The following is a 15,604-nucleotide window of genomic DNA, read 5'->3' as shown; positions in this document are numbered from 1 at the left end:
AGGCTTAGACGTTTCTCCTTCCAGAAGGTCTGTTTCTCCCGTTCCTCGCGGTTCCCTCGGTCGTTTACACGCCGGCCGCGAGGGAGCTACTTCCTTTTATGACGCGACGCTCAATAGCCGACGTCATGACGCTAATCCAGTCCGACCTGCCACTCAAGTCCGGAACACGAATCAGGACTCGTCGGAGGCGTGATTACTCTCTAGAGCCAGGGTATTTAATGGAGCTTTCCGCATTTGCTCATTGCCCTGTCGTGGTTCTAGCCAGTCTAGTCACACAGTGCTCTTGTATCCTGATTGTCTTTTGGTTCTGACCCGGCTTTGTTATTACTCTCCTGCTTCTCTGTTATCCTTTGACCTCGGCTTGTCTCTCGCTTACCTGTCTTCTCATTCCCTCGACCTCGGCTTGTCTCTGACCATTCTATACGTAGTTCTTACGTTAAGTCCGGCCATTCTAAGGTCCGGTATACGTATCTCTCTACTCTTTGTACTCTGCGTGTCGGATCCCTGTCCCGATCCTGACAGTGTTCCTTCAAGACTGTTAGAATATATAAGAATGTCATCCAAATAAATGATAACACAAACATCTAGAAGATCCCTGAAGATGTCATTTATGAAGTGTTGAAAGGTTGCGGGGGCGTTGCAAAGGCCGAATGCATCACGAGATACTCGTAAAGGCCATATCTGGTCTGGAAAGCAGTTTTCCATTCATCATTAGCCTTGATTCTAATAAGGTTATATGCCCCACGGAGGTCAAGCTTGGTGTAGATGGTAGCTGTTTTTAACCGTTCAATCAATTCATTTATCAGGGGAAGAGGGTAACGATTTTTGACTGTTATTTTGTTTAAAGCTCTGCAATCTATGATGGGACGTATAGTCTGGTCTTTATTTCTCACAAAAAAACATACTGGAAGCAGCAGGTGAGCTGGAAGGTCTAATGAACCCTTTACGGAGGTTTTCATCCAAGTATTCCTTGAGGATTTTTAATTCTGATTCAGAGAGAGGATAGATGTGCCCAAAAGGGATGGGGGCACCAGGTATGAGGTCTATGGGACAATCATAGGGACGATGAGGTGGGAGTGTCTCAGCTTCCTTTTTACTGAATACATCTGAGAACTCAGAATAACAGGAAGTTATAATTGGTTCTTCAATAACCTGAAAGATTGGAATATGTTGTAGGCATGTTTCTTTACAATAAGTAGAACTAAAGGTGAGAGAGAAGGGAGACCAAGTAATTTGTGGGTTGTGGTTCCTTAACCAGTTGATCCCTAGTATAACCGGATAAAGAGGTGATGAGATAACATCGAATATAAGATATTCAGTATGAGTATTATTAGTGGTCACTCTTACAGGAATGGTTTCCTTTAGTATAGGGCCCGAGAATATTAAGGAGCCATCAATCACTCTGACAGAAACAGAAGTGCTTTTGCGAACACAAGGAATTGAATTTTTTGTTACAAAGGATGAATCGATGAACACCCCGTTTGCACCAGAATCAATAATGGCTTCAGTCATAATTCTTTCTTTGTCCCACTGTAATATGAGAGAAATAGAGGAGAATTGAGTGGTTGATTTGGAGGGAAGTGCACTTAGTATAGAAGTGGTATAAGCATGCTTAGCGCCTTTTGGACGTTTCAATAAGGGGCATTCTGGGATCAAATGATCTTGTGAGGCACAATACATGCAGAGGTTTAGTAGTCGTCTTCTGGTTTTCTCTTCTAGAGTGAGAGGACTTCTTATTACCCCTATTTCCATAGGTTCTGTTTGTAATGATGGTTTTTCAGGAGTTTTTGAAGGACTGAATGTTTTTTTCCATAATGAACTCGAGATAGCTTTTTCGGCCTTTCTTTCTCTAAGTCTTCTGTCAATGCTGATTGATAGTTGAATCAGCGCATTTAATGTAGTAGGGAGTTCAGTTCTAGAAAGTTCATCCTTTACTGCTTCGGATAACCCAATTCGGAACTGGTTGCGTAGGGTTATGTCATTCCATTGAGTTTCTATTGCCCATCTTTTAAATTCAGCAATGTAGTCTTCGACAGGTCTATGTTTTTGATGTAAGGTTCTAATGGTTAAATCAGCTGTAGATTGTTTGTTGGGATCTTCATAAAGAAGAGACATGGCTTCAAAAAATTAATCCAATGAGTCTAAGATGGGGTCATCATTTTCCAAAAAGGAATGGGCCCAGGCCATAGGTTCACCTCTTAGGAAGGAGATAACTGAACAAACCTTAGATCTTTCAGTGGGATAAGATCTAGGTTTTAGAGCAATCAATAATTTGCAGGAATTAAGAAACTCTCTGTATTTAGATCGATCTCCAGAAAACTTTTTGGGATTACAGACAGCAGGGTCCCTAGCCGAGTGCATAACAGTATGAGGAGTATGGGTTTGTAAGTCTCTGACATAAGTAAGAATCCGTTCATTTGTAACCTGTAGGTCTTGCATGCCTTGGGCAAGTGTATCGACTCTTTGATTCAGCATAGTAAATTTAGAATCGAAATCTGCTGGATCCATTACAAAGGCTGGATTATTCTGTAATGCTTACATGTATTTATATGGAGCACAACTGCAGATCTCTTAGTACTCAGATTGATGACTAGGATTATAGAGGATAATACAGGGACTGTATCTTTAATTACGTATAACACAGGCACTGTATCTTTAACATAGGCGTGCGCACGGGATGTGCCGGGTGTGCCTGGGCACACCCTAATCACACCTCCATGCTGCACTACCTCTAGGCAGACTGACATGTCGGGTCCTCGGTCTATGACCGAGGACCCGACACAGGAGGGGGCACAGCGGCTTGCCCCCAATGCCGCCGGGTGAGAGGCCCCTCCTGTCCGTCTGCCCTGATGGAGATCCAGCCTCAGTCTGCAGCTCCGCCGGGAGTGAGCTGCAGACTGAGGTGTCTCGCAATCTCCAGCCTGTCAGAGCATTGCCGCGGCAACGCCCTGACTGGAGTTCGCGAGACTCACCATGTGGTCTGCAGCTCACTCCCGGCGGAGCTGCAGACTGAAGAGAGAGGGAGCCCACTGGACCACCAGGGCAGGTATTTATAAACCCCCCTCTGTCCCCTGTCACTCACTGCCCCCCCACCCTGCCTCTGCCCCCATACCCCCCCTAACCCCTGTCCCTAGCCCTCTAACCCCTGTCACTACCCCCTAACCCCTGTCACTACCCCTCTAACCCCTGTCACTACCCCTCTAACCCTCCTAACCCCTGTCACTACCCCCTAACCCCTGTCACTACCACTCTACCCCCCCAAACCCCTGTCACTACCCCCTAGCCCCTGTCACTACCCCCTTACCCCTGACACTAACCCCTGTCACTACCCCTCTAACCCCCTAACCCCTGTCACTACCCCCCTAACCCCTGTCACTACCCCTCTAACCCCTGTCACTACCCCCCTAACCCCTGCCACTACCCCCCTAACCCCTGTCACTACCCCCCTAACCCCTGTCACTACCCCTCTAACCCCTGTCACTACCCCCCTAACCCCTGTCACTACCTCCCCTAACCCCTGTCACTACCCCTCTAACCCCTGTCACTATCCCACTACCCCCTAACCCCTGTCACTGCCCCTCTACCCCCTAACCCATGTCACTGCCTCTCCACCCCCCAACCCCTGTCACTGCCCCTCTACCCCCCTAACTCCTGTCACTACCCCCCTATCCCCTGTCACTACCCCTCTACCTCCCTAATCCCTGTCACTACCCCCCTAACCCCTGGCACTACCCCCCTAACCCCTGTCACTACCCCTCTACCCCCCTAACCCCTCTCACTGCCCCTCTACCCCCCTAACCCATGTCACTGCCTCTCCACCCCCCAACCCCTGTCACTGCCTCTCCACTCTCCCCACCCCCTGTCACTGCCCCTCTATCACCCTAACTCCTGTCACTACCCCCTTAACCCCTGACACTACCCCTCTATCCCCTGTCACTACCCCTCTACCCCCTAACCCCTGTCACTGCCCCTCTACCTCCCTAACCCATGTCACTGCCTCTCCACCCCCCTTAACCCCTGTTACTGCCCTTCCACTCCCCCACCCCCTGTCACTGCCCCTCTACCCCAACCCCTGTCACTACCCCTCTATCCCCCTAACCCCTGTCACTACCCCTCTATCCCCCTAACCCGTTACTACCCCTCTACCCCCTAACCCCTGTCACTAACCGTCTACCCCTGCTACCTCCTGTCACTGCCCCTCCACCCCCCTACCTCCTGTCCCTCTACCCCTCTACCCCAACCCCTGTCACTACCCCTCTATCCCCCTAACCCCTGTCACTACCCCTCTATCCCCCTAACCCGTTACTACCCCTCTACCCCCTAACCCCTAACCCATGTCACTAACCGTCTACCCCTGCTACCTCCTGTCGCTGCCCCTCCACCCTCCTAACCCCTGTCACCCACACAGTGCACCCCTCACAATCATACACACTGAATCCCTCACAATTACACAAACTGTACCCCTTACAATTACATACACTATACCCCTCACAATCACACACACTGCACCCTTCACAATTACACCACACTGTACCCCTCGCAATCACACACACTGCACCCCTTACACGCTGCACCGCTCACAATCACACACACACTGCACCTACGTATATATGTGTTTGTATATATATATATATATATATATATATATATGTATATATATATATGTGTGTGTGTATGTATGTATGTATGTATATGTACGTGTGTGTATGTGTATATAAAAATACATATACACGCGGCGTGTGTGTTTGTGCTTTAGGGTGCACACCCTAATGCAACAGGCTGCGCACGCCTATGATCTTTAATTACTTCGCTGTTTGTTTAAACGGAGTAAGCAGCTTCTAGCATACATGCAGTATAGCACATAGGAGTTTGCAAGTTCATGGAAACTGAGAAAATAAGAAATGAAGTTGTAGCAGGAGTGATTAGTTTTGGACTTTGAGGTAAGCAGGCTTGGGAGCAGGCTGTAGCAGGAATGCTTAGCGGACTTGAGAGCAGGTAATCTCCTATTACGGGTATAGCAAATGACTTAGCTTTCAAGATCAGGTTTCCCGAAGATCTCTTCCGGGGAGGGAAGTTGCCAAGCAGGATGTGGAAGGTCCAGTTACTAGCCGTGGTCGAGGAGAGGAGAAGGAGGGTCGATAGATTTCCAGTCTGGGTTCGGTGCACAAATAAAGGTTTAGAGAATTCTTTCAGCTGGTTTGATTTCGCGGTAACGCTTTTCAATAATCCAGCGTCTTGTATCTGGCGCGGTCGCATTATGTAGCGTGGGGAGACCGCGTCAGAGAAGGGGGTGTGGCTAAGCTCCGTCAACCCGGAAGAGACAATGTAACACAAGTTAAGACATGACAATCTCTCTCTTTCATCTAACCCGATTGTTTTTGGAGCGACCTTCTTGGTTTTGATAGCTTAGTAAGCTCAGCTGTATTGTTGCTTCTGTTATTGGATTGACTGCTTGGCTGTTTAATCCTGCTCACGGCAAACCTAAAACGCTCTTTCCTAAATCCCCTGTGCAAGGACACAAATGCTTTATGTGTGAATAGTGTGTCATCTTTTTTTCATTTTACAAAAAGTGCAGATTTCATTAGAAATTGACACTTTTAGAAATTAACTTTGTTACGCCCGCCTGGCTGTCAATCAGACACCTTGTCCTGTTACTTCCTGATTTGGTTAGCTGAGTGGAGATAAACTCAATAGGCAGCAATTGCCCAGAGCACCTGCCTTGCAAAGCCTTCTCACGGAGCTGCATTGTGATGCTTTAACATGCAGGTGGATCTCCAGGTTTCCTCTTCCAGTTTTCAGTATAACGGACACTTCAGTTGCCAAGCGCTCTGCTCAGAAGTCATGGACTCCGTTACGTAATGTGAGTGTTTACCAATGGTAGAACTTATGGAATATTTATTATGAACAACACAATAGTCACAGTGCATATGGAAAACAAAACAGTTAACAAGCAAATTATTTACACCAACAACAATTAAAATTAAAAAGGAGGACTTAACAAAAAACCTAACTACTCGCTACGATGGTAAAGTAACATTATTTCATGTCCAGGGGGTCTATGACAAGGAAAGATATCGTCTTACCCAAATTACATCAAGGCCCCTAGTAAGCAAACCAAATATTTAATCATCAGTTAGAGTTATACCTCCTGTATCCATCTCAGGTTTCCAAGCTGGGCCAGAGGTGCCCCCTGGTGTTTCAGACCAATTTGTGTTACAATTATGAATTTGTTGCAATTTTTCCATTTCGTACATATGTCACACTTACTATTTATGACCTAATATAGTGGACAAGGGCCTTGATTAGGTCATTCTCATCTGCACGTTTCTCTCTCACCAACCATGATTCCAGTTGTAGCTGTGTCCCATAGGCACTCATAATACTTGGCGTGTCCACTCACAGAAACATACCACCAAAACTTTACTTACGGTAGAAAATACATATGTTAAATATTAGGTATAAAATACAATTTATCTATTTATTATTTTTTAATGATAACCAAGTGACAAGCATATATATATTTTTTTATTTAATTTTACTTTATTTTCTTCAAAAGCTTAGTAATCTAAACCAAATTCTCTCCGAAGTGCCCAAAGCCAGGGGATATCTCCATACACTCAGCACACTCCTTGCCTCTCCGAGCACATGCCTATACTGTATTCTGATTGCCGTGTTTCTGGTATGTATTTACCAAGGAAAACGCTGAAGCCCTATTTCAGTAGTCTACATGTTTGATGGAAAGGAGGCTTGAGAGGAGAAATCCAGGCGGACACTGCCACAACGTCAAAGCCAAAACCCTGAAAGTGAGGTATTTGTATTGTCACTGGCTACTTTCCCGTATATATTGTATACAATTGGATGAAATTGCAAAGTAGCCAACGGGCAATTTTCTTTCTCCTGTCTCTCCCAACAACTGTCATAACCTGCTTTCTATACTACTGTCTTCTTACAGCAGTAAAAACATATCAGACCAGTCCATATTGTTTCCTTAAATGTGTCTACAAAACCCTACATAATCAAGGTAGAATAGTGGAAGGAGAATTCGTAAAGGGACGCCAACGCAAGTTGGGCTCAATATGGAAGATCACAGTTACGCTGAATACTTTATTTTTTCTCTCTCTCTCTCTTAATCATCTTTAGTTTGAAAATAGTGATAATTAGATGAGAGACTCTGTGACCCCCACCCCAGACCCAAAAATGGAGTATTTCATAACATAAAATTTAAATGGAATACTCACATTGATTGAAAATCCACCACAGTCGAAAGATATCCTAAGACAAAGCAATGTTTATGGAGCTATGTTTTAAACCATTGTATTGTGGTCCTACTCCTAGGATGCTTCGTTACATCAAACTGGACCACCAACACACTGACTTAATGGATATAAATGTTTAATGCAGTCCTTGAAATACGGACTAAAAAGTATCAGCATTCAATGTGGAAATTAAGCCTAATATGTGAATTGAACTAGAATTATCTACATTTCTCCAGTAAACGTGACTTTTAAAAACCTGCTGAGAAAGATAAAAAAGAAAAAGTAGGTGTCCCTTGGGACTTTTTCTGGAAATAAAACGTACCTTGCTCAAAAAAAGTAAGGAAACTGCTTTAGGAGGTCTAATAAGTATCAGTCACTTCCGAGACTAGTAAAGGTCTGAATCCGAGCCCCGGTGAAGGTTGGAGCTTAGACCTGGGGTTAGTGGTTGATAGTGGAGGATTTCAGCCAAAAAAAAAAATATTGTTGTTTTTTCTCAGTAAAGTCGTTATACTACTACTGGTAGACGTAATTGGGGTAGTTATACCCCAATTAGAATCCTTAGATATCTGGCAACACTATCTAATTACACAAACTAGTGAATAGCATGTTGTGATTGCTGTCTATATAGATATATAATTAATGCTGAACCCAGGCCAGTTAAACACTTTCTGAGGTCATTTAGTTGCTCCAATGGCCATTGAAGGGAATGTCTGCCTGCCACGTCAAGGCAGACCCCCTCAGGTGGGTCCTACACTGACCCTTCACCTTGCTTCCTTGAGCTTCTGGCAAAGACATCTCTAATGAGACAGAGAGGGGTATTTTTTATATACACCCCTATATACTTATTAACCCTTAATAGGGAACACATAGGATGGGCGGCCGCATTGTAACATAGCTGTGTGATAGAAAAAGTGTAGGAACCCACCTAACGGGGTCTGCCTTGACGTTGGCAGGCGGGCTTTCCCTCCAATGGCCATTGGAGTAACTAAATGACCTCCATTTGTTTAAAGATACATAGGGATTTAGGAGAGAGCGCAGGTAACTTTTTCTTTGGTTTTTACTGTATGTATTGGGGCTGGTGTGTACTAAGGTCGTTGCTGCTGCCAGGAGTGATGGGAGTGAGCGCAGGACTTGTTTTTTTTTTTTTTTATCAGTTAATAACTTACACTGATCAGCCACAACATTACAACTACCTGCCTTATATTGTCCTAGTTCCCCCTAGTGCTTCCCAAACAGTTCTGATATTTCGAGACATGGACTCCACAAGACCTCTGAATGTGTCCTGTGGTATCTGGAACTAAATTTTTAGTGGCAGATACTTTCGATTCTGCAAATTTGTGCCTCCCTTAATCTTATATGTCCCACGGATGCTCAATCGGATTGGGATTTGTGGAATTTGGGGAAGCCAAGGCAATACCTTGAACTCTTTATCATGTTCCTCAGACCATTCCTGAACAGTTTTTGCAGTGTGGCAGGGTGCATTTACCTCCTGAAAGAAGCCACTGCTATCAGGGAATACCACTGCCATGAAGGAGTGTACGCGGTCTGCAACAATCTCTAGGTAGGTGGTACATATTAAACTAACATCCACATGAATGTTAGGACCCAAGGTTTCCAAGCAGAACATTGCCCAGAGCATAACACTGCCTCCACTGACCCGCCTCCTTCCTATAGTGCATCCTGGTGCCATCCTTTCCCAAGGTAAATGACACACACCTGACCATCGACCTGATCTAAAAGAAAGCATGATTCATCAGACCAGGCAACCTTCTTCCAACGCTCCATGGTCCAGTTCTGATGCTCACGTCCCAATTGAAGGTGCTTTCGGTGTTGGACAGGGTTTATCTTGGGCACTATGACCAGTCTGTGACTACTACGATACGCTTTGTGTTCTGCCACCTTTCTATCATGGCCAGCATTAAGTTTTTCAGCAATTTGAGGAACAGTAGCATCAAGGAGTCTTGGGCGCCCATGACCCTGAGGCTTGTTGTCCTTCCTTGTACCACTTTTGGTGGGTACTAACCACTGCATACTTGATGTTTGGAGACCCAGTCATTTAGCCATCAGTATTTGGCCCTTGTCAAAGTCACTCAGATCTTTTCACTTGCCCATTTTCCCTGCTTCAAACACATGAAATTCAAGAATTGACTGTTCACTCGCTGCCTAACATATCCCACCCCTTGACAGGTGCCATTGTAATAATATAATCAATGTTATCCACTTCACCTGTCAGTGGTTTAAATGTTGTGGCTGATTAGTGTATAACTTCATTATATTTTAATATGCAGTTGTTTACTGAATATGTTTCAGTAAACGTTTTACATCTCAGCATGGGAATGTAGTTGACATGTCAGATTAACAAAGTAATTAGAGACCTTTTGATGTGGCCACACAATATATAATTACTGATTTTTAAGATGATTTTGCATTGAAATCAATTGTCTATATAATATTGTTGGGTCTCCAAAATAAAAAGCCAAAAATTGTAGGCTCCTCTGGGCACGGCATCTCTTCCACTAGTGCTTTACTTATAAAATGCCTTCACTTTAAGTTGTTTAATTTATGACCTTTGCAGCACCTGTTTGCTAAATTCCTCCTTCTCCCCAGCCCACACTGTAAGGAGAGGTAGACGGTAACGGTCGGGGCTCTATGTACAGTTACATTATTAATTCTTCCTGGGAATACTGCCCTCTCTTTAAAAGAAATCTATTTCTATCTTTGGTGTATCAGCATTTTTCAGTCATTAGTAAGTGGCACAGTCACCATCTAAATATAATTCAGTTTAAGAGAGTTCTGCTTTTGTTTATGCCTGACTTTACCCTCCCTCAAGTACTGAACTAAATTTCCTGCAGCTATCTGTAAGCCAGTAAAAGGTAACAAAGTTTGGGACCCAAGTTTGGAGGCCCCTTGATGTGGGCTTGAGGATTTCTTTATAACGGATTGGGTTTATTTACTAAACAAGAATTGCGAAGAATTGACAAGGAGACTACAAATTCAGACTACATATCAAAACCAAAAAAAAAAAAGTGTGCATTACCACAAAAAATGGGAAGGAAAATTGTGTATTTACCAAATTGCAGAATATGAAGTCCAATGGCACTTGATCTGATATTTACATTTATTCCTATCACAACATCCAAACTTAAAGGGACACTATAGTCACCAAAACAACTTTAGCTTAATGAAGCAGTTTTAGTATATAGACCATGCCCTTGCATTCACACTGCGCAATTATTTGCATTTAGGAGTTATATAACTTTTGTTTCTGTTCATGCGCCATAGTCACACCTCCCCTGACTGAAACAGCCTGCATGGGAAAAAAAAAGTTTCATTTTCAATCAGATGTAACTTTCTTTAAAAAAAAGTCTCTCCTATGCTATAAATTAAACTTTAATTACATACAGGAGGTTCATGTAGGGTCTAGCAATCTATTAACAGAACAGGAGATACGCTATTCTAGATTAAACAGAATTTGCAATGAAGGAAGTGTAAACATTAGATGACTCTTTACAGGAAGTGTTTAGTAAGACTGTGCACGGAATATGCAGTGAGACTGGAGGAGCATGATCTCCATAACTGCTTCATTAAGCCAAAGTTGTTTTGGTGACTATAGTGTCCCTTTAAAGTAGAAAGCACTCAAATGGGTCCATTAAATTGTACAGAGATTCCATAACTAAAGTTACATGGAATCAACACAGTAAAGGAGGAGACTATATTTAAAAGAAGAAAAACTACCACAACAAGAGGACAATAGTCTTAAATTAGAGGGACAAAGGTTTAAAAATAATATCAGGAAGTATTACTTTACTGAGAGGGTAGTGGATGCATGGAATAGCCTTCCAGCTGAAGTGGTAGAGGTTAACACAGTAAAGGAGTTTAAGCATGTGTGGGATAGGCATAAGGCTATCCTAACTATAAGATAAGGCCAGGGACTAATGAAAGTATTTAGAAATTGGGCATGTTTCTATGTTTCAATCCAAATATCATGTGTGTGGATTTTTGTATTTTCGGGGATCTGTACATTAATGGCCACTTTCGGTCATGTACATATGCAATTTGAATGCCTGTATTTTCTTCATTCCTACCCTTATGTGAACCCACCCATCCCGGACACCTGTCACCCAGGTGTAGCTGTTTTCTGATGCAGACTGATGAGCAGCAGATTAATTTGTTTGTGAGTTTGCATAACTTACTTATATACGTTTAATACTTACCCAACTTTGAGTTACAAGTTGACATGTGAGTTGTATATATTTCACTTATATTACATACTTTGGACAAACTCTCTAATGTCAATTTACTTAAAGTGACACAAGTGCTTTATGTGTAAATAGTGGGTCATATTTTTTAATTTTACAAAAACTGCAGACTTCAATAGAAATTGTCACTATTATAAATTAACTTTGTTACGCCCACCTGGCTATCAATCAGATAACCAGTCCTGCTATTTCCTGGTTTGGATACCTGGTTAAACTCAAGAGGCAGCAATTGCTCAGAGCACCTGCCTTGCAAAAACCTCTCATTGAGCTGCATTGGGAAGTCTGTGATTGGACAGCCAGAGAGAGTCTGGGTGGGGTTGGAAAAGCTGCAGACAAGAGAACTGCAGATTTTGCAAATGGGAAAATGCATAATTAAATGCATGCATGTTTTTGTTGGGGTGTATATAATAAACAATACACACGAAGACGGATAAATGCTGAAAATTCACCCCACTGGTAACTATAGGCAGCAGACCTTGAACACAGAGGATTCCCTCACTCCCATGAAAAATAAGGAACAAAAATACAACAGGGAAAGAACCAGGTTGTGCCAAATAATGTCAAAGTATAAAAAAAATTCAGTATAAAAAGTTCAATATAAAAGTCCAAAAACCACAGTCGCAGATATTGAGTATTCACCAAATGAGTTTCTTTTTAATATGAATTCCTTTTCCATGGGTACATGTAAAAGGGATAAAACACGACAGCCTGTGGTGTAGTACTTCTTTGTAAGTGAGGACACAACTAAAAAATGTGCACCCACCATTAGGTAGTGCTTCTTATGGTATGCCATGGTATGACACATTTGGAAATACTTCCTCAGCATATCTCAGTTTGTCCCTGGCATACCGTGAGAAGCACTAGCTAGTGGATTTGTGATATTTATCCTTTGTGGGAATTATTCCATCTACACTGGAAGTACTGAGCGGTCTATCTGCTCTAAAAAAACAGGGGTGCCCAAAAAGTAGATCCCCAGACGTTTTAATACTAAGCTTCCATAATACTTTGCCATTCTAAAGGCATGCAAAGCATCATGGGAGTTGTAGTTCTAGAACTTCTGAGGATCTACCTTTTAGGCACCCCTGCTATAAAAAATGGGTACAATATGTTATATCCATTTCTGAATTTCAGTGAACACTATATTGTTTCTCTTTTTTTTGCATTATATTCTACCTATTCACTGAGGAGAATGAGGCCAAAGGGATATCCCTGAGGCGTGAATTGTACTGTCCTACGCTTGATACTTTAAGCTTGAGATTATAGCTCCTTGCATGTGAGTGTGTTATCTTTTATTTATCACCACTCGTTTTTAAATGACAATTTTGCATTAGTGGATTTATCCTTCTCTGTTTCATGAGAACTTCAGACAGCACCTAAACCTATGGGTAGGGAGTACAATACTACATGCTACTGTAACTGGAGCTTGTTTGAAGCTCCATATTATGTGAGTGCAAATTTTTCACCTTAGTGTTATGTGTCCTCACTTACAAAGTACTAAATCTAAATATGTTTTGTACCCATGGGAAAGAAACACGTTAAAAGGAAGAAAACTTGTATATACTGAACAGTGATTTCTTCTTCTTCTTTTTTTTTTTGGCTTTTAGGCAGTGGAGTGTCCCTTTATTGTAACCTGGCTAGCAAACTGTTACCATTAGATTCCAGAAGGTAAATGGACGATACAATACGATATTACTATCAGTGGTGACTTGCAATGAGTCTTTGTGTACCTCCAACATATTCCATAAAACCAGTTTTAGGCAAAGCACAGCCAAGATAATGCAGAAATATCCCGTCCGTGTAATCTGTATAAAGCTGGGCACAATTAGATGGATATTAGGTACCGGTAGCATATGAACAGTCAGTTCTTGAATTTCATATGTTGGAAGCAGGAGAAATGGGCAAGTGAAAAGATCTGGGTGACTCTGACAAGGACCAAATAGTAATGGCTAGACATCTGGGTCAGAGAATCTCCAAAACGGCAAGTCTTGTGGGGTCTTCATGGTATGCATCTTGGACCTACTGCAACGTGTGGGCTTGGACCTACAACTCCGATAGCCCAGAAGCTAATCTGACCCTGGCCAAAAGTGGGACACCAAACAACCTGCGACAGGGTGAGTCTTGGGAAGTAGGTCAGACTGCTTCAATAACATATTGCATATTTTTGGTGCTGGGATTTGTTTTTAAAAATGATAATGATGTATGTTTCAGTACACTATGTATTCACTCTCTCTCTTTCATCTACACCTCAATCTACACACCGATATAGCTAGTATTACTTGTAATTAATGTTTAAATTAATATATACAACATCAATATAGCTGGTATTCCTTGCACAGTAAAAAGCAGAAAATGAATGTTATATAAAAACAAAACTTCTACAATCACCCCAAGTGCTTCCTAACACATCTCTTATATATTCTTCCAACAGGTTTGAATTTTGCAAGCAGTCCTGGTTTGAGACCTGTGTTCCACAAATTCGAAGAGTGTTTCTCTGGACAAGGCGTTAGCATGATTATTTTATGAAATGTGGTATATTGTAAGATGATGTAGGCAGGGCCCTCTTCACCTCATTTCCCATATTCTATATGTGCGTTGTTAGGATTTTCTATTCATCTTTTACCTTTTATACTGCGCTGCAGAACATGTTGGCGCTATGTAAATATTAGTAATTGTCATATGCGACCATTGGTGTCTGTTTATGCCAATGTAGGAATGCTACTATGGTGCTTGGGGACAGGAGTCGCATAACGAATCCATGCAAAATCTACACTTTGGCTACTGATTGACCTCTTCGTAATGACCAAGAATCTGTTTAGATTTGCTAATGACTAATACATTTTGTAGATTTGCTACAATTTAATGGCATTATCTTTCAGAGATAATGTTATATCTTTTACACATTTTAATAACACATTATAATTAATGGCAGTTATTCAGAGAGTCGCACTGCGCAGCCATCCGGGACACTCAGAGCTCTGTCCTGTCTATAGTCCCACTTGACATACTGTATATCTCTGTGTGCACAGCCTCAGTACACGCTGCCTTTACCCATTTCTCATGAGATGACATTAATCAGGGAATGTGCAAGAGGAAGGAGGGGTGGATTACCTTCCAAAAATACTATCAGCTGCTGCTGCCCCGTCATGATTCCACGCTGCCTCCCCCATTGCACCGCATTGCCAGGCCCCTCCGTTAACCCTGTGCGTGATCGTATACACCCTTACCTTGAAACAGCACAGAGCAGTAAGAGTCACTGATGTCGGAGTCCGGAGTCTGCACATTTTCAGCATGTAAGATGAAAACTCGCAGCATCCCGCCTGAGTGTATTCTTGTCACCCTTGTCTCTCCCTGAGCCGGACTGTCTACACTGGGATCCCACTCTGATCCTCCCTCTCCAGCTCACTGCGGTGGTGAGTGGCTGGCTGTCAGATTTCTACAGCTTTACAGGGACTGGATGTGATGCTATTAAAGGGATAGTAACACCTGCTCGACGAATCCCATCAGTCACGCAAAGCTTGCACTCACTGAAAGCTTCCGAATCTCGGGTTTTACATGCATCGACTCATACGAAGCACTTCTCATTCTTTACGTGATGTGTTTCTGGAATAGGATTTTAAGACAATTCCAGAGTTATTTACCAAACACTGAATTTTAGCAAATGATATTGAAATAGCTAAATTGAGGCTACTGTAGCCAAAATGTGATTACAGGCAAGTTGGAGAATTTATCCAGCTTAGCTCGCCATTCAAATTTAATTTGTTAAAATTCAGTATTTAGCAAATAATCCTGAAAAACTTTTGCTTCTCACTATAAATGCACTGATATGTTTTAGCTAGAAACGCAAAAGGTAAATATAAAACAACAGGTTGAATATCTGATCCCCTGTAGTGTCTAGCACCCTCTTGTATCTCTCACCCCCTTAAGTCTATTGCATCCCACCCATTTCCCTCTCACCCCTTGTGTTAGAATCAGCTCCTTAGCTCCCGTTGTAGTGTGGCATTACAGACCGTGGTAGAACATCTTTGGCCTTTCCTTGCTCAGTGATCACAGCTTCCTGTTAAACCAGGTAGAGGATAAAGATTCCCCACC

General features: G+C 42.6%; 1 protein-coding gene across 4 annotated transcripts in view; it reads right to left on the bottom strand.

Annotated features, from left to right (window-relative positions):
• DYSF (dysferlin) overlaps nucleotides 1–14,899 on the bottom strand; it is a 352,788-nt gene extending 337,889 nt beyond the window's left edge. For all 4 annotated transcript variants that reach the window (XM_063457567.1, XM_063457574.1, XM_063457569.1 and 1 more), the window contains exon 1: nucleotides 14,740–14,899. In XM_063457567.1, the coding sequence (XP_063313637.1) occupies nucleotides 14,740–14,827 (88 nt within the window). In that variant the 5' untranslated portion in view covers nucleotides 14,828–14,899. The remainder of the gene's footprint in view (nucleotides 1–14,739) is intronic.
• Between the last annotated feature and the right edge of the window lie 705 nt (nucleotides 14,900–15,604).

The sequence above is a fragment of the Pelobates fuscus genome, chromosome 6 (assembly GCF_036172605.1).
Source record: "Pelobates fuscus isolate aPelFus1 chromosome 6, aPelFus1.pri, whole genome shotgun sequence".
In the NCBI taxonomy this organism is placed as follows: domain Eukaryota; kingdom Metazoa; phylum Chordata; class Amphibia; order Anura; family Pelobatidae; genus Pelobates; species Pelobates fuscus.
This window is presented reverse-complemented; position numbering and strand designations above follow the sequence as displayed.